We start from the raw sequence: 24,710 nt of genomic DNA on the forward strand, positions 1-24,710 counted from the left end.
CTAGGAAATAATGTACCAGCTTTTGGAGAATCAGTATCGGTCGATGCTTTAGAGTTTTTAGATGTAGATGGTTGATCAGGAAAAGGTGGTAACCAATGAAATGCATCAGTAAGAACATTCCCACCAACAGGATTTATTTTTGGAAAATAACTCGTACCTCCAATATCGTTATTACCATAGATCTTCTCTTCAATCTCTGGTTCTTCGATTGGAATATTCTGTTCAACCTTTCCATTAAATTCACTCTAGTCTGAAAAAAGTTGCTTCGTTCCCATTAAGGAATTCTTCTGCGCGATACAATGCATCAACGTTAACTTCATTTATATGTGCAAAATCTTCCTCTAAGAATTCTTGTTTCGGATTGATCTCGATATTTTGAATCTCTTCTACACCAATAGTTTGATTTTCTGGATAACTGCTCGACTCCCCACCTTGAAAATCTTCATTTGCTTGTTGAGTCTCATAAATATCATTAGTAACTGTAGTTATAACAAAAACTGGAACACATTCTTTGAAGAGGTTAGATAGACCGTTAAGAACCTCAACATCCTCATCATTCGAAATTTCTATCGGAGCACCGTCGTCGAGATGTCTCGATTTCATACTCAACTGAATGTTAAATATCCGTCGATCTATATTACACTTGTCGCTCACTATTTCGATTAATTCTTCGAATGATGTGTGTTCGGGAATTTTAATCAATTTCCTATTACCTCCAACATATTTTATAATATTATCACCCTTTTCTATCCAATTTCCCCCATATCTAATTAAAGCATATCCAGCAATTTAGATTAATCCTATAATAAAATATATAATCAACATAAATAATACGACTGAAAATAATATTTACAGATGTCTATTACATAATTATACCTATTCTGTAATTCTATTATATATTGTGACTACTTAAATATATCATGTTTTGGCATTATCCTTTAAAAAATAATAATTTAATTTAAAAGGGTAGTTTTGGTATTTAAGAGGATATTTGGGGTATTTTTGTTTAAATACTTTAATATAAGGGTATTTTCGCTTAACTCCTAAAATTTGGAGCTAAATTGTATATTGCCTAAATCAAATATATAATCAACATAAATAATACGACTGAAAATAGTATTTACAGATATCTATTACACAATTATATCTATTTCATACTTCAATTTGACAAAATAATATTATTAAACATACCCTACTAATTTTTATTATTTTACTTATTATACACAATTACAATTTATTATATAAAATATCACATATAATTACATTATTAATAAAATAATAACGATTGAAGTAATATCATGTTATCCTATACTACTATAATATTTAAAGCATAACCTATCTAATTTTTATTATTTTACATATTACATATAACTATAATTTATTATATAAAATATTACATATAATTGCATTATTAATAAAATAATAATGATTAAAGTAATGACATGGATAAATACCTCGTAATGACGAACTTTTCTCTTCACCTCTGAAATCTTGAACACGAACTTATTTTCTCTCTTCAGAAATCTCTCTCAGATATGTTAAAAATGAAAGAAGATATGTGGTTTATATAGAAATAGAGGAAGGGTAGTTTTGGTATTATTTTGGGGCATTTTTGTTTAAATACTTTGATTTAAGGGTATTTATGCTTTAACCCCAAAATTTATGGTAAATTTATTTATTACCCTTAAATAAAATAGTAATTTAAATTAGAAAGGTAGTTTTGGTATTTAAAAGGATATTTGGAGCATTTTCGTTTAAATACTTCAATTTAAGGGTATTTATCTTTAACCCCAAAATTTGAGGTTAATTTTTTATTACCCCACAAAAAAGGGCATTTATTTTAATTTCCCTATTAATTAAATGGCCCGAACCTGATTCATGTACACTTGAGGATTGCTATTGAGTGATGTCGACGTGGCTGTTGATCATTCGCTACATTAAAAGGTTTTACGTGTAATTATCACAGACGATATTCCCTCCCCCAACCATTGCCACCAAAAGAAAAGCATAAATTGACAAACCCTAGACTCAACACAATACCAAGAGCTGCTACCGACGACGCCGACTTCCTATTGCCTACTGAGCCGCACTTTGAGCAGCTGTTAGTAGCCTCACCTCAGGTTCTTCCTCCGTCCTTCATTGTCTAATTATCGCGTGTTTGGTTACCGAGAAATTTGAAGTTCTTGAAACTCGTTTTCTCCGTTTAAATTTTCTTAGGAGTTTTGAAATCTCCGAGTTTAATCTTTATAGAACATGCTATTTTCCCATATTGATGAAGTCATGAGTTCTGGAGTAGAGCTATTATATCTGCCATTTCTTTTACTGATACTTAAGATTTTATTTGTATAATATTTTGATAATTATATATTACAGGAATAATTATCTGCAAAAACTTGCATTGCGAAATTTTCGATTATACGTGATTTAATTTTCTATTTCTGTTTTTTCATATTTATGCTTTCTGCTATTTTTTTATACTATTTTTTCGTAACTATCCTCCTTCACACTCGCTCGCTTTCTTTGTCTCTCAGTCAATCTCACTATGAGCAGATCGGGCCAGCCTCCGGATTTGAAGAAGTAATTTCATGCACTCTCTATTTATTTGTAATGTTATATTTTATTGTTGCATCTATGTTTGTTGTTTAAGTCACCACACTGATTGTGGTTTGAATTTTGCATTGATTCAGGTACATGGACAAGAAGCTTCAGAGTAAGTTATCTTCTATGCTTTTTTTTTCTTTTTTGGTTTTTGGGGAGTAACAGTTATATTTGTGCTAAAAAGTAGGGTTTATCTAGGATCCTAATACTTGGGCTACAGTTTTTGTTTTATTTGTTATAATGGTTGCAGCTTGATTCAGCTAGTATTTGGGTTTCTGGAAAATTAATTATTGTGTTTTCTCATGGGTTATGTATGGGTATGTTAATCTTTCTCAAATGTTTGGTTCAGTTTGTTCATGGATGTTACATTTTAGAATTCAGTTGAGATTGTTGTTATGCAATCAATTCAATTTATTTTTGTTGAGGTCCTGCTATGGATTCCTTAGAACTGAACTTCTTCATAGATTTCCTGGCTATGTAATTCTGCGTCAAGAAACTTTCATTTTTTATTTCTACTTTCATATACTCTGTGCAATTTTCCGTTTCAATTAGCTAATTATACATTTCCCTCTCCAGGACAGAACTCTTTGTATGTTATATTCAAATGAATGAAACTTAAACTTCTTGATTGACATTATTGTAGTATCATTGTGTTTTAACCTGTCTGAGATGTAAATTTACTAGAAATAGAAATTTGGGTTGTGCAAAATGCTATGTTATTGGGGGAATAACATTGTTAACTATATGGTATTTTGGTATGTAGCTTACTCATTAAGAGAATGCCAAGATTTCCTTTATTTTTGGTAAGCATTCCCCAGTTACTTCCACTTTCAGCTACTCTCCTATTGATGAGGGTTGTGCTTTGGCTTTCAGATGCGTATTTCTATAAGCTGAAGCAAGTAACTTTAATGAAAGAATTAACGGAACCACGCTGACTTATTTTGTCCTTGAATTTGGGCACCCTTTTCTGTTGCTAAATTAACTGTCAACTAACTTTTTTATTTTAAAATTCTTAGAAGTGAGTAAGAGTCCAAGAAAAATTTCTTGTGGCTGGGGCACTATCTTTGCATTTGTTCCAGCAATGCTACTAAATCGCTTTTGTTTTCTCATTTTGCTGATTCATTTTTATATATAATATATCTTTCTTTGTGCTGGATATCAGTTGATGGACTACTACTCAACAGTGAGATCCAGTATCAAAGCAAGTAAAGTCTATATGAGGATTACATTATTATAAATGTGGCATCTATGTCCTTGTAGTTATAACATTGTAATTTGCTTCAATTGAAAAAATAGATTTTAAAAATTTCTGTTTACTCCTATCATGTTTGTTTATCAAGTGATCAATAGTAGTATATTTGCCTATGCATATCTATTGATGTTAACTTTGATGCATATCTTTGGTGGGTTTCCATTTCATTCTTTTACAGTATTTAATGGTTTTATAGTGTCTTTTCTTCATTTTTTTATGGTTTTTTGTTCTATTATGGCTTCTTTGTTTTCTAGCCATTAAAAAAATTGCTTTTTAGATTCTTTTATTGGTAATCATTATATGTTGCACTACCATGTTTGTCTAGTGCCTGTGTAAAGTGATCAGGATAAACCCTTTCTAAGACAATCCCATAAACATCCATAGAAACAAACATGATTAGAGTTCTGGGGCATGTTCCACAGACTTGTAGCATTGATTGACATTCGATGTGTGCTTGTTTATGTCTTTCATAGATAGCATGGACATCTGTTAGGAAGATTATTAATTAATTTTCCAAACATTTAAAAAATTCAATTTGTATTCCGTACTGCAGTCAAGCTGAATGCCAACCGGATGATTGTTGGAACACTTCGTGGGTTTGATCAGTTTATGAATCTTGTGGTTGACAACACAGTGGAGGTGAATGGCAATGAGAAAACTGACATAGGGATGGTGGTGAGTCTTTTTTGTCTTTACCTTTTGTTTACCCATGATCAACTTCCAATTGAGTAATGACATTGCAACAGTCTTTCTAATTAAATCACATATCTCCTGCAGGTTATCAGAGGAAACAGTGTTGTCACTGTTGAAGCTCTTGAACCTGTAAGCAGAGCACAGTGATCTTTGGTTTCCCATTGATGCTGAGCTAATGTATTTTGCTACTCTTATTAGTGAGTTTCAAACTTGATGAACTCGATATGAAGGTTAGGCTATTGCTTAGCATTAAAAAACAAAGATATTGGTTAGTACAGTGTTGAAGATGTCAGATAGTTGTAATCCTTGGATGTTAGGCCCTATTACTTTAATGCTAAATTGTCTATGTGCTTAGGAAGGAGAGCCATGTTTGACAGGGAACTGTTATTATGGAAGGCTGCTTGTAAACATTCTGTATTCTTGGACGCCTCGAAGTTCATGTTTGTTTAAGATTAAAGGCATGAGTTAGATTTTTATATTTTTTATTCTGTTTAATTAACGAACTGACTAAACAGTTAATCAAGACAAAATACACTGCTTCAGAATTGTAATTTCAATCAACCCAGAAGTTCCTGCTAGCCTTGCGTCAAAGGAACTGGAGGAATAGTCTGCTCATGCCTAAAGATATTGTAAGGATTAACCTCGGTCTTCACTCTAACCAATCGCTGAAAACTATCCTAGAAATTTGTACTACCTAAGGCATTTGAGTTGAGTTAGTTTAGTATTTGGTTTGAATGAGCTGAACTTGAGTTAAGAGTAGTTTTAGTTCGACTTTGAGTTTAGTTGGCTCGATTTAAGGAGTTATTGGTATATTTGTTTTCTTTAAAGACTTCATTTCTTTAATGAAGCTTCTTTATCTTTGGGGATCTCATCATCAGCTTAGTTCTAAGGAGTTATTGGTATATTTGTTTTCTTTAAAGACTTCATTTCTTTAATGAAGCTTCTTTATCTTTGGGGATCTCATCATCAGCTTAGTTCGATGAGGTTTCAATAGCTTTAAGACTGACTTATCATAATTCTATCTTCATTAACAAGATGGCGTTCTTATTCTACTTATATGTTGATGATATTATCATCATAGGAAGTGCGACATCAATCATGTCTTATGTTATCACAATAGTCAACAAGAAGTTTGCTTTAAAGCACCTAGATTCTTTGTCTTAATTCTTAGGAATTCAAGCAAGCAAACAAGAAATATCTCTTACCTCTCAAAAAGATAATGTATACAAGATGCTTTCTGAAAGACTCAAATTCAATACTGCAAACCGTCCATGTCCTAAACCCATGATTGTAGGCCATAAATAAACTAAAGATTATGGGAATCCTTTCTCAAGGCCTAGCCCTATAGAACTAATAAAAGTACCATTGGAACACTTCAATATGCTACGATTACAAGACCTAACATAGACAATTCTACAAATAAACTATAAAATTTCTGTAGTGGTCCAGTGGAACGTCATTGGTAAGGAGTTAAAGAGAATGTTGAGATACGTGAAGGGGACTGTTAACCTAATATTTTATACACCTCTGAAGGAAAATCTGAAATTCAAGCTTTGAATGTAGATGAGGAGTGTGATTTAAAAGATGGATAACCTACTTGAGATTTCTATATAGAATTCCACTAATAATCTCATAGCTTGAAGTTTAAAGAAACAAATGGCAGTGTCCAAGTCTAACACCAAGAGTGAATACAGAGCTCTGACCCAAATTGGAGCTGAAATAGTCTGGTTCAATTAACTTATGCAAGAGCTAAAGATAAAACAATTCAGCATTCGTATCATCTAGTGTAATAACATGAGGGACAACTTCACTAGCTCTTGATCATGTTCTCCATGCAAACCCAAAGTTCTTTTGATGGATTTATATTAAAGATTATAAGTCTCGCGTTTAAGATCACAAATTGAAAGATAAAGCAGTAAGTCTAATTTCGTGGTACCTGTCCACAGTTCATATTTTTACTTTTCCTGACAATGAAAGCGTAGAACCAAACAAACTTGGCAGAGAAAGCATTACATAATCTTCTCTATAACATTTCAAGCCATGACACATTTTTATTTTATCGTTTTTATTCTGTGTAATTAACCAGCCATACAAAAAACCATTACAAAATAAACCACTTAGACTTGTAAATTTAATAACCCAGAAGTTCTTCCTAGAAATGCTTCACAGGAAGTGGAGGAATACTCTGCTCATGCCTAAAGAAATTACCAGGATCAACCATAGTCTTCACTCTCACCAATCTGTTAAAATTATCTTTAAAATACTTGGCACCCCAAGCACTAGCCTCAATAGAACTTGTGTTGCTTTTCTTGTTCATCCCCAAATCAAGATCCCTGTAATTCACATAAGCCTCCCTGGGAGACTTTGACACATAAGGAGCCATGTAATTGTACAGCTTCCTGATCCAATCCATGTGCCTTGCTGCGTTCTTTTCACCATCTTCCCACAGACTTACATACTGGATTTTGAAAATGGTTCCCTTCCTGTGAGGAAATGGGATTTCAGTTTCCGAAATTTTGCTCATCATTCCTCCATATGGGTTCCATATCATCAATGGGGAATCTTCCTGAAGAAGCCTTGTCCATAAGCATTCCAATGCAGTTTCGGGAATTGGTTCTTTGACAAAGTCTGATTTGGCCTTGAAATAGTTCTTGAATGTAGACTTCCCCTTGAGGAGAACTTCTGGTGTTGTGTTGCTTGGATAGCCTCCAATGTAAAGTACAGATTTGATCCAGCTCATTTCGATGAAATCCTTTTGAGTTAATCCCAGTTCAGGAAAACTATGTTGCATAACCTGGAGAAGCCTGTCAGCTCCGCCGAGAAACAAGGCGTTGTATGAGGTTGTGACAGTTCTCTGGCCCTTATTAACTGTGCTTGGAGCCACTTGAATGACAACTCTAATGAAGAGATTTTCATCAAGTTTATCTGCAACTTGTTGCCATCTGTAAAGAGTCTTTGTGGCTCCTTCTTCAAGGGCCTTTGTAACTGTAAAAACTGTCACAATTGGTGGCACAGGAACAAGTTTTATTTTCCAGGAAAGTATTACTCCAAAACTTGCTCCTCCACCTCCTCTTATTGCCCAAAAGAGGTCTTCTCCCATTGCTGCGCGGTCGAGAATTCTGCCATGAACATCAATGATTCGAGCATCGATAACATTGTCAGCTCCAAGGCCATATTTTCTCATCATGGAGCCATAAGCACCTCCGGTGATGTGACCCCCAACGCCTAAACTTGGACAAAGGCCTGCAGGAAAGCCATGAGTGTTGCTTTTCTCTGAAATCCTGTAGTAGACTTCACCGATTGTGGCGCCTGCCTGAATCCAGGCACTGTTATCTGGAATGTTAACACTTATGGATCGAAGCTTGGCGAGGTCTACAACGATAAACGGAGTTTCGATTTCAGAGACATAAGAGATTCCCTCATAGTCATGGCCTCCACTGCGGACTCTCATGTGAATTCCAAGCTTCCTGGAGCAAATAACAGCTGCCTGGACATGGGATTCATACAAAGGTGTGAAGATAAACACTGGTTTTGGCTTTGAAGGCTCCAAAAACCTGAGATTTTGAGCGGAAGATTCCAGGATTGAAGAAAATGAAGAGTCGTTTGGGCTGCAAAAAGTTGAGAAGGGAATGGAAACCTGAGAATTAGAATTCAGGCAATGCGAAAATCTCTCTTGAACTGGAAGTGAAATTGCCCATGAAGCTGACAAAAAAATGAGCAATGATACAATTGTAAACTTCATTTTCTCAGAGTTCTTCGGTGTTTGTGTTAAAAGAAGTAAGAGTTCGAGTTGTATTTATATATGAATTCTGGGGATGATCATAACGTGTATTTGAGCTAATCCTAACGTCATGTTTCGAATTTACATTCTTACTGCATTAATTTAAGTAGAATTTTCCATGTAATTTCTGGGAATTAGACTTTGAACTGTGACTCAGAAAATTTGTCCATTTCCTCTTATTCCAATTACACCTGTATCTCGGGGTCGTCCTCTTCTAATCAATGTATTTTAATTCAATACAAGTATACATATCTACTTGAATGTATAAATAGATACATATATGATATATATTATTATCTGATTGATTATTTTAAATTAAAAATAAAATAACACTCTATCATATAATGACATATATTATATTTGTATTTATTTATGTATACAAAGTAATACTCATAATATTGTTTGTCATAATTTTACCTCTTATTGTAGTTCGAGTAACGAAGAAGTGAGATTCTAAACATAAAAGCAAGAGCTCAAATCCTCTGACGATATTTTGAAATTAATTTTTTGATTTACTTAATATAGTAGTTGTGAAGTTGATCATTAAACCTAAAATAACACCTCTTACAAAAAAAAGGTCATGATAATTTTGTGACGAATACGTTAACATTTACTATGTGTATTTTATACTTAACTTTTGATGAATATAAGATACATTTATAATAATATCTAATGTTCTAACATTTAATGATTTTTCAACTGTGAGATGGACTTGCTGGGAGGCCCAGGGTCAAACCTGAGTTCGTCTACCTCCTTTATTTGATCATTAGGTGGTTCTTGTAATATGATGCACATGGATAACGTTTAATTTGTCCACCAAAAGTTAGGCCAAGTTATCTGATTCTTCAGTTCAAGTAATAATAGATTGGTAACATCACTTCACATTGAATTTCTTTTCCACTTAACAAGAAATGGAGATCTACATAAACCAAAATCATTAAAAAGAGGTAAACAGAGAAAAGGGTTGGAATTCCTATTATACTTTTGTGTAAAATTTTCTTGTGATCCACCTTCGGAAGAACAATGGACTAGAGCATGAAATTTTAAGTTTAGAGTTACAGGATTCAAGTTTAACTTTATACTTTACATATAAATTTAAACACACAGACGAACATTTTTTGATATATTTATATCGAATTGGAAAATTTTAATAGTAAATTATTAGACTAATCTTTTCTAGATTTATTAGTTTGGTAATTGGGCTTTACACCAACCGAGTTTGGTAAAAAAAAAAAAAATTGACGCGTGAATCATGCATGTGAAGAAATCAAAAGAGAGTCTTTTAGAAATGAGGATTGTTCATTCAACTGAGTAGAACTCACGTTGAATAAATAATATTAATTTTCGAAATGACTCAACAACCTCCATTGTTTGTGTCTCAAACTTTTTAAAGCCGTGTTCATCGACTTTATGCTCTTCACAAACATTCAAAGAAGAAACTCCAAATTCACTAAACTTCAGTAAAATTATTTCCATTTTGTAGTCATTTGATAAAACTAAAGAGATATGCATGGAATGTCATCATTAAGTACAGTTATCCCACAACAAATAATAGTAATAATAATAGAGGGTTAATTCCCATTGGAGATTGCTTAATCTCAAAAGGCTAATTTTTTTTAAAAATTATTAAATAACTCTTTAAATTATTCCTGATCTTCTTAAAATATATAAAAAAATTCTAAAAATATTAAAACTTCACTTATAAAAGTATTTAAAAAAAAAAAAAATCCCATGATAGATATATGTAATAATTTCCAAATTTGGGCCACTTAAGGATGTTCATGATCAGTTGAGGACGATTGAAATTAGCCCTTAAATAAGTAGATTGATACAGAAGATTAATCGTTCACCAGATTAAGCAATATTATACTTCCCAAAACAAGCTTCTAGGGATTGTTAAAATTATGAACAAATCGACCGTCTAACTACAACTTGTTTCTTACACATTTTGTCTTCACAATATTTACACGCATCAAACTTGTATCCCTTAAACCCAAATAATATCTCCATCACTTCCAGCCTTTACATATACAATAAAATTATATATATCCAATTGAATATCTAATTAATTATATGGATAATATAATATCATATGATTGATTAATTTTGAATCAATAATAAAATAAAATATGATTACATTATGACAGATTATTTAACTATCCAATTAAGTATTCAAAACTGGGTATACATAATACTGTTTTTTTAATAAAATTATATGTACACACTTTTAAATACACAATTATATATATAAATAATGTATCATTATATGATTGAACGATTTTGAATTAATGATAAAATAATACTCAATCATATGATAATATATAATTTATATATCTAAATGTGTGATAGACTAGTTAACATGTGAAGGCAAAGTGTTAAAAAAATTCAATGTAAACATGATGATAAAATTAATCTCTTAGGTTGGTCCAACCCGCCATCATTAAGAGATTAAGACATGAAAATACACAAGATTTCATATAAACAGAAACCATGAAAAGAACTGAAAGAAAAAGTTGAAAATGAAGGCTGCATGTTGAAAGAGCAACACAAGATGACACTCAGCTATTATTGATCCAAACTGATGCTGACTATTTCATAATTTTCAAGTTTAATATTTCTACCTGTTTCATATAATTTAGACAATTGTCAAGCTTACATGTTCTGGATATAAATTCTATTTTGCAGCATGGGTCAAAGAATATCTTAAAAAATGATAAATTATTTTCAATTCTTCTTTATGGAAAGGCATGATTAATTTAAGCTTGATAAGACTAGGCTGAAAGGGATTTTACTATTTTAACAGGTTGTTGCCCTAAGCAATATGTCAATCTTATGTAATATAAATTTAATTAATGTTGTGATTAAGTTTTATTTATTTAATTATGTTAGTATTTATATATTTATATGGGGAAGGGAATATTTTGAAGTTGTGGCTGATGATAACACCCTACCAATAAATTTGTTTGATTATGGATCATGTGCTATATGTTCTGTTCTCATGTGTGCATGCTTGTTTTATTATATAATTATTTATTTAATAATAATGTTATATGTATTCAATCTTAATTATCGAATTGGATATTTAAATAATGTATTATTATATAATTAAATATTATTTTGTTTTTAATTCAAAATTACTCAATTATATAATGACATATTATCTAAAAATTTAATAAAAATTTAAAATTAAATATACATAATTTTATTAATTATTTATTATGCGTATTAAACAAGTTCAATGCTTTCATGTGAAGTCCATCTAAGTATATTAATTAATTAATTTAGATGAACATGTGTGTCACAAAGGCTTGATTAACAATTTGAATGATATTTGATATTATATATTAGGGGATACTAAGATTCAATTTTTGACCCTCACGATGAATTATTTTCAACAAAATACAAATATTTTTTAATTAATAATTATTTTTACTGTCAACAACACTCTTATTAAATATATATAATTCCACTTTTAACAAAACAGTTACATATTAAGTGTCAATGAATATACACAAATTGATGTATCATCATATTATAAGTGTGATTTAATAATTATTAATTATAGATAAAAGAATAATTAACTTACTCAAACATATAATGATACATTAATTTATTTATACCAATTAATATTTATCGTTCAATTCATACATATAATTTTATTCTTTAATAAAATTATGTATATTTAAACTTGAGTATTCATCATATAAAAATATAATGGCGTGTGCAGTAATTAAGAGTTAAGACCCAAAAATATTAAAAAACAAAAAGCAACATAATATTTGTTGACCCATGTCTCCCGTTCTTCGGCTATCAACCGAGTTCATGCGCCGCTGAATGCGGTGATGAATGAGCCCATTCTTCTTTTGATTTTCCTCGTCAATTCTTCATCACTGCCATATATGCCTCCTTCAAGATTGAAGCTTCATTGAATAATGCCGTAAATTTCTTAAAGGTAAATTTCATTTTCAACTTTCTAGACTGCACCAACTCATGTCCTTTTGAATGCCCAAAAATTCAACACAAAACCACCTACCCTCCCGCACAACAATCTTGTTTGAAATCCTTCAATAATTTCCCATTATTCCTCTTCATCCAGGCTCCACAAATCTTGCAGATTGTGCCATGCATCTGTGCCACTACATTAATTTCATGCCCACAAAATGGTCATTCATTCAGCTTCTGCAAAATTTAGTTTCTTATAAGTCTAACATGTCTCTGCTTTTGTGCAGTAATTCAACTGCCACATGATGAAAAATTCATGCACTGAGTAGATATTTGTTTGCGGTTCTTTTAATTATGGCCACTGGTGTTGATATTTCCCACTGTTGCAGATGAAACATTTAGTGGATGGTCATGTTGCCCATTAACTTCTCCAATAGAAATAAAGATTCCTTTCCGACTTGTACAGGATTTTTCAGGCTACCCGGTTAGGATTACACTCTGAAATAATGTTTTATATTAACAATATAATTATGTACATAAATAATAATATATTATTAAATAATTAAATATTATTTTATCTTTAATTTTAACTAATCTAATTATATGATGATACATTTTTATTTATACACATAACATTACTTTTATAGTAATGCTTCACTTCAAGGATTATTTACTTAGAGTTGACAATTGTTATATTTGTATAATATAACTATCAGTGACACTGTATACATATAATTTTGAATATCTAATTAGATATTTTAATGATATATTATAATGTGATTGAGTAATTTTAAATAAATAATTACATGATCATCTAAGTAGCACTTAAAACTGAATACACATAGTATTGTTTTATATCTAGTAATTATAAATCTTTATTTGTTAAGGAAAAATATTAAGTTAGGAGATGATCTTTACCCAATTAAATGTTGTGCAATGTTCACATTTTTAGTATGTATTTGAATATATAGGTAATATGTTATTATATGATTAAATATTATTTTATTTTTAATTCAAAATTATTCAGTTATATAATAATATATTATTTATGTATCTCAATATATACTAAAATATATGTATACACATAATTTTATTATTAAATATTACATGATGTTAGGATATATGTAAAAATGAAATGTAGAATTTAATTTAATGTATTCGCATAACACGTCTTGCGTTAGATGGCTCCACGTAATACATTCTCTTTAATAAGAAAATAGTATTTTTGATGAACTTTTCCGTAATTTCAATAAACAAATAATAAATTATATATATATTTTAAGTATATAAAATAGATATATAAATAATATATTATCATATAGTTAAATAATTTTAAATTAAATAATATCGTAATTTATTATTTATATATCTATTTTATATATTTAAAAAATATATATATAACATTGATTATAAATAAAATAATGGAATGCAAGGGCCAAGACTCTTGTTATTGAAGGTAGATTGTTTTTTTCTTTAAAAAAATACAAAACTTATGTATGCTTCCATTATTTGCTATGCATATCTCCTGACTTTGGAAGTCCCTTTCGATGGGAATTAATCCAGCAGTGTTCGTTGGATTTTCTGGCTTGATCTCGTGATTCGCCCTTTTATTAATCAACAATGGCGGCATTTAACAAATAGAAAAATATGAATGTAAAAGAGTACTTTCAAATTTCTTCAATTTAATTGAGACATTAGAAAATATTGGAAATGGCAACGGACTTCCGAAGCTGTCTGATCATAAAGGTAAGCTGTCCCTATCATAAATAAAAATAGCCAAGCATGAAATTTCAAAACATAATATGTTTTAATTCTAGGGCTATTAATTATTATATAGGGAAGAGGACTATTTCTCACCCAAAGTATAGTCCAATCTTAAAATTATATTTATGATAAATAAAAACTTAAACATCTACTCATAAATTAATTGTCATTAAAATTTTCAGTTAGAGATAAAAGTCAAATTATTATTTTATCCTAAATCTGAAAATCTGAAAATCTGAAAATTTATATCATTTTCTCTCTATGTTTTAAAAATTAATTCACCTCATTCTCAGAATTTGAAAAGTTTAAATTTTACCCCTAGAGTTTGTTTCCTTTCTTCGGCTAACAACTGACACTTTTCACTTATCTTCCAAATCCAACTACGAAAGACAGTCACCCACAATACAAAGGACGACAAAGCGTCATCTTTCATTGCTTCTTCTTGATTTGGATGACGAAGAGTTATCCTTCATCAAAGAAGACCATTTCTTCTTCTCGATCATTGGGTTGATTCCCTAAGCCATCGAAAATGAAACTTAGAAAGGGGGGAAAAGTAAATTTTTCAAAGTTTATCATGGAGGGGTGAGAAAATATTGTTAGTTTTTTAAATTAAGGAAAGATAATAATATAAATTTTTAAAATTTTAGGGTTTATGAGTAAAATGATGATTTTACTCCTATCTCAAACTAAAAATTTTAATAACTATTAGCTTATCAGTGGGTATTTAGGTTTTTCATTTATAATAGATATGTATTTAGGAATAGACTAAATTTTGGGTAGGAAATTGTCCTTTTCCCCTATTATATAAGATACCATGAATTAACAATATTTTGATAATATAGGCGCTTAGAATTTCTTTTCTAGTTAAGGGAAGATTTTCATTCATTCTACTTGTCAATTTGTATGCATTGATTGATACATAAAACTATGTAGAAATGCAAATTTGATATATAGCTGGCATTATTATAATAGTGAAAACCGAATTTTAGGATTAATATATGTGATCTACCAATCGTCATTTTGATTTAATTGCTTGATTGGAAGAAGCCAAGCGACGGCTGATTAATTGTGAATAAGATTAGTTTCCTGGCACGCTGGAAAAACAGTCGACCGTGGGGTTTGAAAACTAAACCAAAATGTGTATGTTTTTAAAAATATATAAAGACCAAATAAGTATTTTATAAATTCTTAAGTTTTTCATAAAATTAATAAAAAGATTTAAAAAAACACTTAAAGTAAATATAATTTGTTTCCAAATTTTATTAAATAATTTTTTTATTTTAATTTATATTAATTTCAATTATAAATTATAAAAAATTACTAGAATAAATATAGATAGAGATTTTAATGATATATATTCGTATGTTTGGGGTAAATTTAAGTTTTGAAAATAGGAGGAGTGTTAATGAATTTTTTCATAGGTTTTTGAAAATTGAAAAAAAAAAAGAAAGAATGCTTTTGGTCTATTCTATTTTATAGGGACAATGGTGTAATTGAAATAGAAGTTGTTATTTATTAAGTAGAAAATATTTGTAAGTATACCAATTTTTTATTGTTTCAAAACATAATCCAAATAAAAACAAATTATATTTTTTCAATTTGGTTTGAAAATTTTCATAAAAAAAGAAAATTCATATGAAAATCTATTTGAACACTTATTGCTATTACTCTTTAGTTTTCTATTGAGGCCTATACAAAAGAGATATTCAAATTGGATTAGTGATTGATTCATAGGTTTTGTAATAAACCTAATTAGTTACTTCCAGTTACGTAAATCAATGATTCAAACCGCACTCAAAGGTAGGGCATTTCCCCTTTTTATAGGAACCTTTGTCCACACCAAACTGAATTATACACACCCCTGAATGTGTGCAATTATTGTGTACACCAGTCTTGATTTTAACTATAAGAAGTTTTTCTTTGTAAACTACTTTTAACCTTGTGTTTGAAATCAATGTGTTTCAGGCCAGAGACAAGTATGGGTGAAGTAAACAAATGTATGTATTGTGTTGACATTATCATAGTAGAATGTGGGCTGCATCTTGAAGAGAGGCTTGGATCCAGTTTACTATGGCAAAAGTGACAGCGATGGCTCCATGTCCGGCTAGCGAACCATCATCTTTTGCATTAATGAAATCCGTGGTATTGGAAATACTACAAATACTAATGTACAAATCAAGTATGATTACAGTACTGAAAAAAGAAAATTGGTTTTCAGGATTTATATTATATGTGAATTTGACCAATCTTTGAGCATGATAAAATTAGATAGGGCCTAACAACACCACGCTATGTAACCATTTGTGCAGAATAATATAATAACTTTTTCACTTAAGTGAACAGCTATTTCAATATGTATGAATTGAGCATGTTAAACAGGATTGATAGCCATGTATGTAGCACTTACATTATCATCGTATATAAATGGTATATGGGATAGATGAAAGAATAACATGTATGTTCTATTCATCATTATGAGAAGCGTATAATGCCCAAAACAATAATTCAATGATCCAAGATTGGTCATGATGAATTCATTCTTTAGTAACTGAAGAAAACTATGTAAATGGGTAATAGTTGAGACGTGAGAATAATATTGTGGATATACAATAATAGAATTGCCATACTAACTCTAATAATAGCAAGTTCAAATTCGAGCTTGCAAACTGTACTCTATGAAACTATTCATGGCATAAGAACAAAACCCATGTTAATGAAAGAATCCCAATACCCAAGATGTTTAGTTCTATATGTTTTAACTAACTTGAACATAAATATAAGAAGATTAAAATTATTCATGAAGGGGACATTTTAGTCACTTTAGAAGATCTTTGTAACAAATTAGGCAACTATGAGAGTTCCCTTAGGAGGGAAGACACCAAAAAAGAAAATAAGCTCATCACTACCTTGCTAATTCAACCAACGTAACAAAAAGCAAAGAAAAAGCATAAAAGTTGCTTCGACAACTGTAAAAGAAAGGGAGCTAACCACATCACAACAATAACAGCCATGCTAGTCCTACAAAAAACCATCAGAATTGCTGGGATGAGAACAAAAACCCATATATTTGGCCAACAAGATGGTCGCCTTTATCAAATAATTTCAGTCAGTCTTGTGAAATTTGCAAGCTCTATAACAAATTGGGTCACATTACCTTACACTGTAAATCTCGTTTTGTATCTGCCCTGCAATAAAAACAGGATTTAGACCCTAAAGCCTCTCATCGTAAATATTCATGTTTGTTACAGAACCTATCCATTCATTTCGAATATGATGGTAAAGATGGATGATACTATGATCAGTAATGGTATTGAGATTCCGATTTCACATAGTGGGTTTTTCTTAATTTCCATCCTTTTTACATATTAATTACATTCGATAATATTTAGGCCAAATGACTATTTCCCACCTAAGGTTTAGTGCAATTCCAACTTCTCATATGTTAATTATCAAAAATTCAAATATCTACCTGTCTATTAAATTTCATTGTTACTGTAAAGGTAAAATCCTCATTTAAAGATTTTATATAAAAAAAGTTCATTTTCTCACCTTAATTTTAAAAACTAACAATGTTCCCCTAGCCTCAAATTTCCCAAGTTTAAAAACTGACTTTTTCCCCCTAAGTCTAAGGTTTGCACAATCTCCATATTTTTTCTATTGCAGCTGCCCCCCAATCTTCTAAAACATTTGAGTTTCACCCCCACTTTACCATCAGTTTCCAGATCGTCGTCAGTGACCTTCTCCCTCTGTCTTCGACATCTCCACTACCGAGCATGAGTTGTTGGTGTCTATCTCCCTACCATATCTTTGTCGTTCGAAGCAAAAACCGATGGAAATGGAGCAAGAGATCTCGCTCGATTTCGGCCTCTTTGGTGCCTCACATTGACATGATATACCAAGGAGGCTGAAATCGAGCAAGATCTCTCACTTGATTTCTATCGATTTTTGCTTTGAACGGTAGAGATATGGTAGGGAGATGGATGTCGATGGCTCGTGCTTGATGGTAGAGATGTCAAAGACGGAGGAAGAAGGTTTCCAGCGACGATTTGGAAGCTAATGGTGAAGTGAGAGTGAAACTCAAATGTTTTAGAAGGTTAGGGGGTGGCTGCAATAGAACAAATATAGATGTTGTGCAAGCCCTAGACTTGGGGGGAGGAGGAAATCAGTTTTTAAACATGGGAAATTTGAGGCTAAGGGGGAAATTGTTAGTTTTTAAAACTAAGGTGGGAAAAGGATTTTTTCCTTTAAATAAAATCTTTAAATGATGATTTTATCCCTAATAGTAACAGTGAAATTTAATAGACAGGTGGATATTTAGATTTTCAATAGTTAACGAATAAAAAGTTGAAATTGCACCAAACCTTGGGTGGGAAAGTCATTTGGCCTAATATTTACATTCAATAATCTTAAGTAGGTGCGTGGTGCAGGCAGTTTTCCCATAGCATGATAAGAAGATCGTAACTACTCTTTACTTGCTCTATATTCAGTACAGTGATCAAGGACCACTCCGCGTTGTCTTTGCTCTATTACTCTCACAAGCTTCTCTTTTCAATGACAAAAAATAAAAAAGTGAAAATTAGGAAAATTTTTTAATCAAATAGGTTATAGGCATAAGAAATATTGAGCAGAAAATTACAAGTTTATTATGCATCAAGCCTCCTTTAAATACACAACAAATAAAATAATAATACCTAAAGTTTAGACACCGTAATCACCACTTAACACACTACTCCTACAAACTAGAAATACAATCACCATTTAACACAACTCCTAAAACACATTCACTGCTTAACACATAACTCCTACAAACTAGAAACACAACCCACAAATAACTACAAATTGACCTAGTAATGACACAATTATAAGAAAATACACTAACTAATATTTGCATTATTCTTTAACACTCCCACATAATGTAGAATTTTACAACATCAAACATATTCCTCAAGTACTCAAACTTTTCACGCGAAAGAGTATTTGTAAATAAAATCAGGTAATTGCTCATTAGTGTTGTAATAAACTATCTTTATATTCTCTTTAGTCACCAATTCCCTTATAAAGTGATGTCAAGTCTCAATATGTCTTGAATGACTATGATGCATTGGATTCCTTGTCATAGCAAGGTTGACTGGTTGTCACAAAAAAATAGTTGTTTCATTCTCTTGCTTTTGCCCAACATCAGTTAGTATTCACTATAACCATATTGCTTGACAAGTTGTTGAAGTAACAACAACACACTCAGCTTCTAATGAGGATATAATAGCAGTCATTGCTTCTTTGAGTTTTAACATATAACATCCAAACCAAGATTAAAAACATATCTAGATGTGCTCTTTTGATCATCAGGAGAACTTGCCCAATCACTATGTGAAAAACCACACAACACAAGATTATTGACATTAGAGAACCAAAGCCAATAAAAGGTAGTTCCTTTCAAATATCTAAGTATTCTTCTAACAACTCCAAAATGAATTTTGCTTGGATTTTGCATGAACTGTGACAATAAGCTAGTTGCATGCATGATGTTTGGCTTATTATTGGTGAGATATAATAGACTTCCAATCAAACTTTGATACATATCGCCATCAATTTTTTCTTCTCCATCTTCTAAATTGAATTTCTATTTAGTGTTAAGAGAAGTCTTCACTAGATTACAATTTTGCATCTGAAATCTCTCAAGTAGATCATTTACATATTTCTCTTGAGAAAGAAAAATTCCAACACCATTTTGCTTTGCTTCCATCCTAAAAAAATAGCTCATCAAACTCAAATAAGTTATCTCAAATTCATTAATCATCAGTCTTTTAAAATCCCTCATCAAGGCAACACTATTTGTAATATAAATTAAATCATTAACATAAAGACAAATGATGAGTATTGAGTTCCTTTAGCTTTGACATACAAATTTGGCTCACTAGAACTCTTTTTCAATCCAAGTTTGCTGAAATATCCATTCATTTTTGGGTACCAAGCCCTTAATGCTTGCTTAAGGCCATACAAAGCCTTTTTTAGTTGATAAAACCTTATTTTCTTCCCCTTTAACTTAATAACCTATTAACAACTTTACAAATACTTCCTCATTCAAAATACCATTTAAAAAAGCTGATTTTACATCCAATTGATAAAAATTCCATTTATACTGAGCAACAATAGTCAAAACAATTCTAATGGTGTTAAATCTAGCTACTAGAACAAAAGTTTCATTAAAATCAATACCTTCATGTTGTGTTTAGCCTCTAGCAGCCAGTCATACTTTGTATTTTTGTATTGAACTATTAGGTCTATATCTGATTTTAAACCCACTTGTTCCTTGCCATTTGCTAACTTGACAAGGTCACAAGCATCATGTTGCTTTAAAGCTTTGATTTCTTCATCCATAGATGCATACCATTCCTTGATTTGGACAATATCTTCAAAACAATTTAACTCTTGAACTGATGTAAATTGACATCTTTCAAGCTATTTATAAATCTCTTTTAAAGAATTCCATTTTCTTGGAAGAGTTGATGAAAAGCTTTAAGAGGAGATCAGAGTTGAAGATGTAAAGCTATGAGGATTTGTAGAAGTTGTTGGAGAGGAAAGACTAGGTAGAGTTGATGGTTGTGAGAAAGAACTAGAAGCACCATTATTAGCATCATCAACTATAAATAATTCATTATACTTTTTGAGCAAATGGAATATCCAAGTGTCAAATTATATTTTACTCTCTTAATTTTTACATGTTTTTTAATTCAACCCAAAACTTCAAAAAACTTATAGTTTGGTCCCTATCAAATAAACTAGGTTAAAACTACAAGAGGAATGGTCATTCGTCTTCTTGGCAAAAAGCTAATTAGGCTTTTCAATCTTAATAGACAAGCCTAATTCACTCACTTTTTCTCCATAACCCATAAACACTAAGATTATTACATTTTGGTCCCTAAGACCTTTCAAGACTCAAAACCCTTAATCTGATATCCAAACTGAATCTATCTCGGATAATCCTATGTCTCCTAAGTTTATAATAACTCTTTATATGTGTGCAATCCATAAGCTCTCTATTAAGATGATAATGTTCAAATCAAATCAAATCTTGACACAAACTAAGATTGACTTCTAATAAAGTTTCATGGCACCCGATCAATAGAGTGTCAACGAACAACTCTAAGGCCTTACCAAATCTAAGGTTATGCGTAATATGATCCATTCATCAATAGATATGAACTGATATTCATTAATGGTTGAATTATCCAAATCGGCTTTGACCTAGTCCTACTATGGCCACAGATTTAAGTGGTTATTAATACCCTCCAGTATTCTTATTAGAGATGTCTTATCTCATGCTGAAGAGTGGCAAATCCTTTATTAATCTACTATAGCCTCCATACAGATTTTGATATGACCAACAACCACCTTTATAGCTACCTTTTTTACGATGACATATTGAGTAACATCAAACCATAATAGTGCTTGTATGAGATGCCCTGATGACCTCAAGTTAAAGGATCACATGCACCCATGAGTTAGAGGATTTATTCCATTGACATTAGAATAACAATATGCACCCTTGTATTGCACTAAGCCTTCCACAGAAACTATCGCCATTTTCCAATAGAGTTGCTCAACACAATGATAATCTCATTATCATTGTTTGTGCCCTTAATCAATGTAATGTCAAGATTATAGATGCTTTTAGAATGACCACTTAATATGTATATAGGGTTTCCATGATTGGTTATTTGATTCTATCGTCACAGTTATACTATTCTATAGGTATATCATTTTTACGAACATATTGTTAAATCACAAATATAATAAATGATAAAACCATTTATTAATAATAATTAATAAATATTCAATTACAAATACACAAATTTGATTGGCTCTAAGACATAACCCTAAAAATCTTTCACTTACACTACAACCAATCATTCATATGTCTAATATCATATACGACTACATGTCTACATTGTTTCTGTTGTAACATAGGCTTTGTCAATGGGTTAGCAAATTATCATCTATCTGTATAACTATATGTTGAATGATCTCCTGAATCAGATGATATTGTCCAAGTATATGTTTAGACCTCTGGTGAAACTGCGATTCTTTTGCTTGTGAAATGACTCCATTAATGTTGCAATATAGCTTTACTGGTTCGACAATGTTGGAAACCACTCCAAGTTCTAAAATAACCTTCTTGCTCCAAACAACTTCCTTTACCACTTCAGAAAGGACAATGTACTTGGACTCTATATTGAAATTAGCTATTGTACTTTACTTAGAGCTTTTCTAACAAAATGCACCATCATTCAAGCAAAACAAAAATCCTGATTGGGATTTAAAGTCATTCTAATCTATCTGGAAACTCACATCACTATATCCTCTTACAATGAGTTTAGGCTCTTCCCTATAAACTAAAAATAGATCCTTAATCCTTCTCAAGTACTCTAGAATGTTTATACTAGTTTTCAAGTGTCTTTCACCTAGATACGATTGATATCGACTGCAAATGTTTAAAGCGTATGAGATATGAATCGTTGTACATAGCATGACATACATGACAGACCCTACAATAAATACATATGGGATCCTAATTATCTTATTCCTCTCAAATTGTCTCTAAAGGCACATCTCTTTTGACAGATATACACTATGAGACATGGGCAAGATCCTGTCTTAGATTTTTGCATGTTGAATCTAGTCAGCACCTTATCTATGTATGCATTCTGACTTAGTCCAAATAGCCTACGAGATCTATTTCGCCTTAGTCCTTTATGGAGAAACACTTAGATAACCAGGTTTTTATTGATTGCATATTGAATCTAGTCAGCACCTTATCTATATACGATCGTTGTACTGTAATACATGATCATTCCACTTTTTATCTTATATTATCCAAATATGTGAAACCTTGGAAGTTGCATTGCGCACATAGATAAGATTTCAAATAAAATATTCAAATTTGAATTAACATGAACGAGTGTTCTTGTAAGAGGAATGATTGTTTGTTCTTTTGGCAAAAGCTAATTAAGATTTTTAGTTCTACTGGGCAAGCCCAATTCAATCACATTTTCTCCACAACCCATAAACTCCAAGATTATTACATTTTGGTCTCTAAAACCTTCCAAGACTCAATACCCTCAATCCAGTATCTGAAACAGATCCATCTCTGATAATCCTATGTCTTATGAGTCTAAAACAACTCCTAATATATGTGTGACCTATAAGCTCTCTATTGAGTTGGTAGTGTTTGAATTCGGATTGAATTTAAACATAAACCAAGATTGGTTTCTAACAAAACATCATGACCACCTAGTGAACATAGTGTCAATGAACAACTTTAAAGTCTTACCAACTCCACAGTTACGCGTAATATGATCTTTTCAATAACTAACATCTCTCAAAGCTAAGACACAGATATGTGTTTATCTCAACAAGTCTTGGATATGAAATGATATTCATCAATGATTGAATAATCTGGATAAGGCTTTAACCCAATCCCACTATGACCACAGATTTATATGGCCATTGATGTTTTTCAGTATTTTCATTAGAAATGTCTTCTCTTGTGCTCAAGAGTGTCCTCTATTGGTGGTGGGACGTTAGGTGTTGTCAAACCATAATGGTCTTTGTATAAGACAATTCGATGACCTTGTATCAATTGGCTTAGGACACATCCCTAACAATTTAAAATCTAAAATTAAATGAAAAGCATTATTATGTTTAGGTATGAAGATGAATTTTAACATTAAACGATGTATAATATGTTATACATAAGTTTGAAAATAGTTTTTGAGATTCAACAAGGGTGCATAATAGTAAAAAAAAGTCAAACTTGAATAACAAAGAAAATACCAAGCCCTTACAATTTTTATGTGCTTTTTTTCACATGGGTATATGATTTATTTTTACATGAGTGAGAGTAAATAATTTTTTTACATGAGTTTGGAGGGAGTTTAGTCATTTTCTTTTTAAGTATTACACCAATAAAACTATATGCACAAGTTTTATGCATAATTTTGTATACAAACAACAATATGTCATCATATACTATTGGGTATTATTTTATATTTAATTTTTAAGTATTCAATTATATAATGACACGTTATTGTTTATGCATTAAAATTGTATATATAACACTACTATTTTTACATGGGTTAGGTAATATTTCAAAAAAACCTTTAAATGTGAGTTAACAAATTATACTTAATTATCATATCATATAATTACGAGGTAAGTGAACTTTTCATGAAAGTTTTAGATGGTTCCTCAAGTTTTTTTAATGCAACATAAAATACATTTTTTATATTTAAGTGATTAATCTAAATCGATTTTTTTCACCCATATTGTCAAAAAACTGCCTGAAACAATAGATAAATAAATAGACACTTCTAATCTTTTAAATCTTAACAACATTCATAATTTCTTTTACTACATCGAAATCAATATTAAAAACTCGAAAACCCTAACTTAAAAAAAAAAAACATTTTAACCTTCAATTGATGCATAGATTTTTAAATAGTGAAGTATGATAATAGTAATGATATAATGATTTTTTTCCTTTGATTTTGTGGTAAATCTTAATAATATTAACTTTTATTGAAATTATATTTGTTTATGGTTTTAATATAAATTAATATATAAAAATCTTAGAAAAAAAATGAACTTTTATTAATTATATTTATTAAAACTTGATTAGAC

The 24,710-nt window shown here is 30.8% G+C and overlaps 2 protein-coding genes across 2 annotated transcripts; one reads left to right on the top strand and one right to left on the bottom strand.

Annotated features, from left to right (window-relative positions):
• Window positions 1-1,965: 1,965 nt before the first annotated feature.
• LOC123219149 (probable small nuclear ribonucleoprotein G) lies at window positions 1,966-5,021 on the top strand. Its single transcript, XM_044640910.1, has 5 exons — window positions 1,966-2,120; window positions 2,532-2,577; window positions 2,688-2,710; window positions 4,404-4,525; window positions 4,628-5,021. The coding sequence occupies exons 2-5, from the start codon at window positions 2,543-2,545 to the stop codon at window positions 4,688-4,690; spliced, it is 243 nt and encodes an 80-aa protein (XP_044496845.1). The 5' UTR covers window positions 1,966-2,120; window positions 2,532-2,542; the 3' UTR covers window positions 4,691-5,021.
• Window positions 5,022-6,537: 1,516 nt separating this feature from the next.
• On the bottom strand, window positions 6,538-8,330 carry LOC123219148 (berberine bridge enzyme-like 15). Its single transcript, XM_044640909.1, has one exon. The coding sequence runs from the start codon at window positions 8,283-8,285 to the stop codon at window positions 6,696-6,698; it is 1,590 nt and encodes a 529-aa protein (XP_044496844.1). The 5' UTR covers window positions 8,286-8,330; the 3' UTR covers window positions 6,538-6,695.
• Between the last annotated feature and the right edge of the window lie 16,380 nt (window positions 8,331-24,710).

The sequence above is a fragment of the Mangifera indica genome, chromosome 6 (genome assembly GCF_011075055.1).
Source record: "Mangifera indica cultivar Alphonso chromosome 6, CATAS_Mindica_2.1, whole genome shotgun sequence".
Classification (NCBI taxonomy): Eukaryota; Viridiplantae; Streptophyta; class Magnoliopsida; order Sapindales; family Anacardiaceae; genus Mangifera; species Mangifera indica.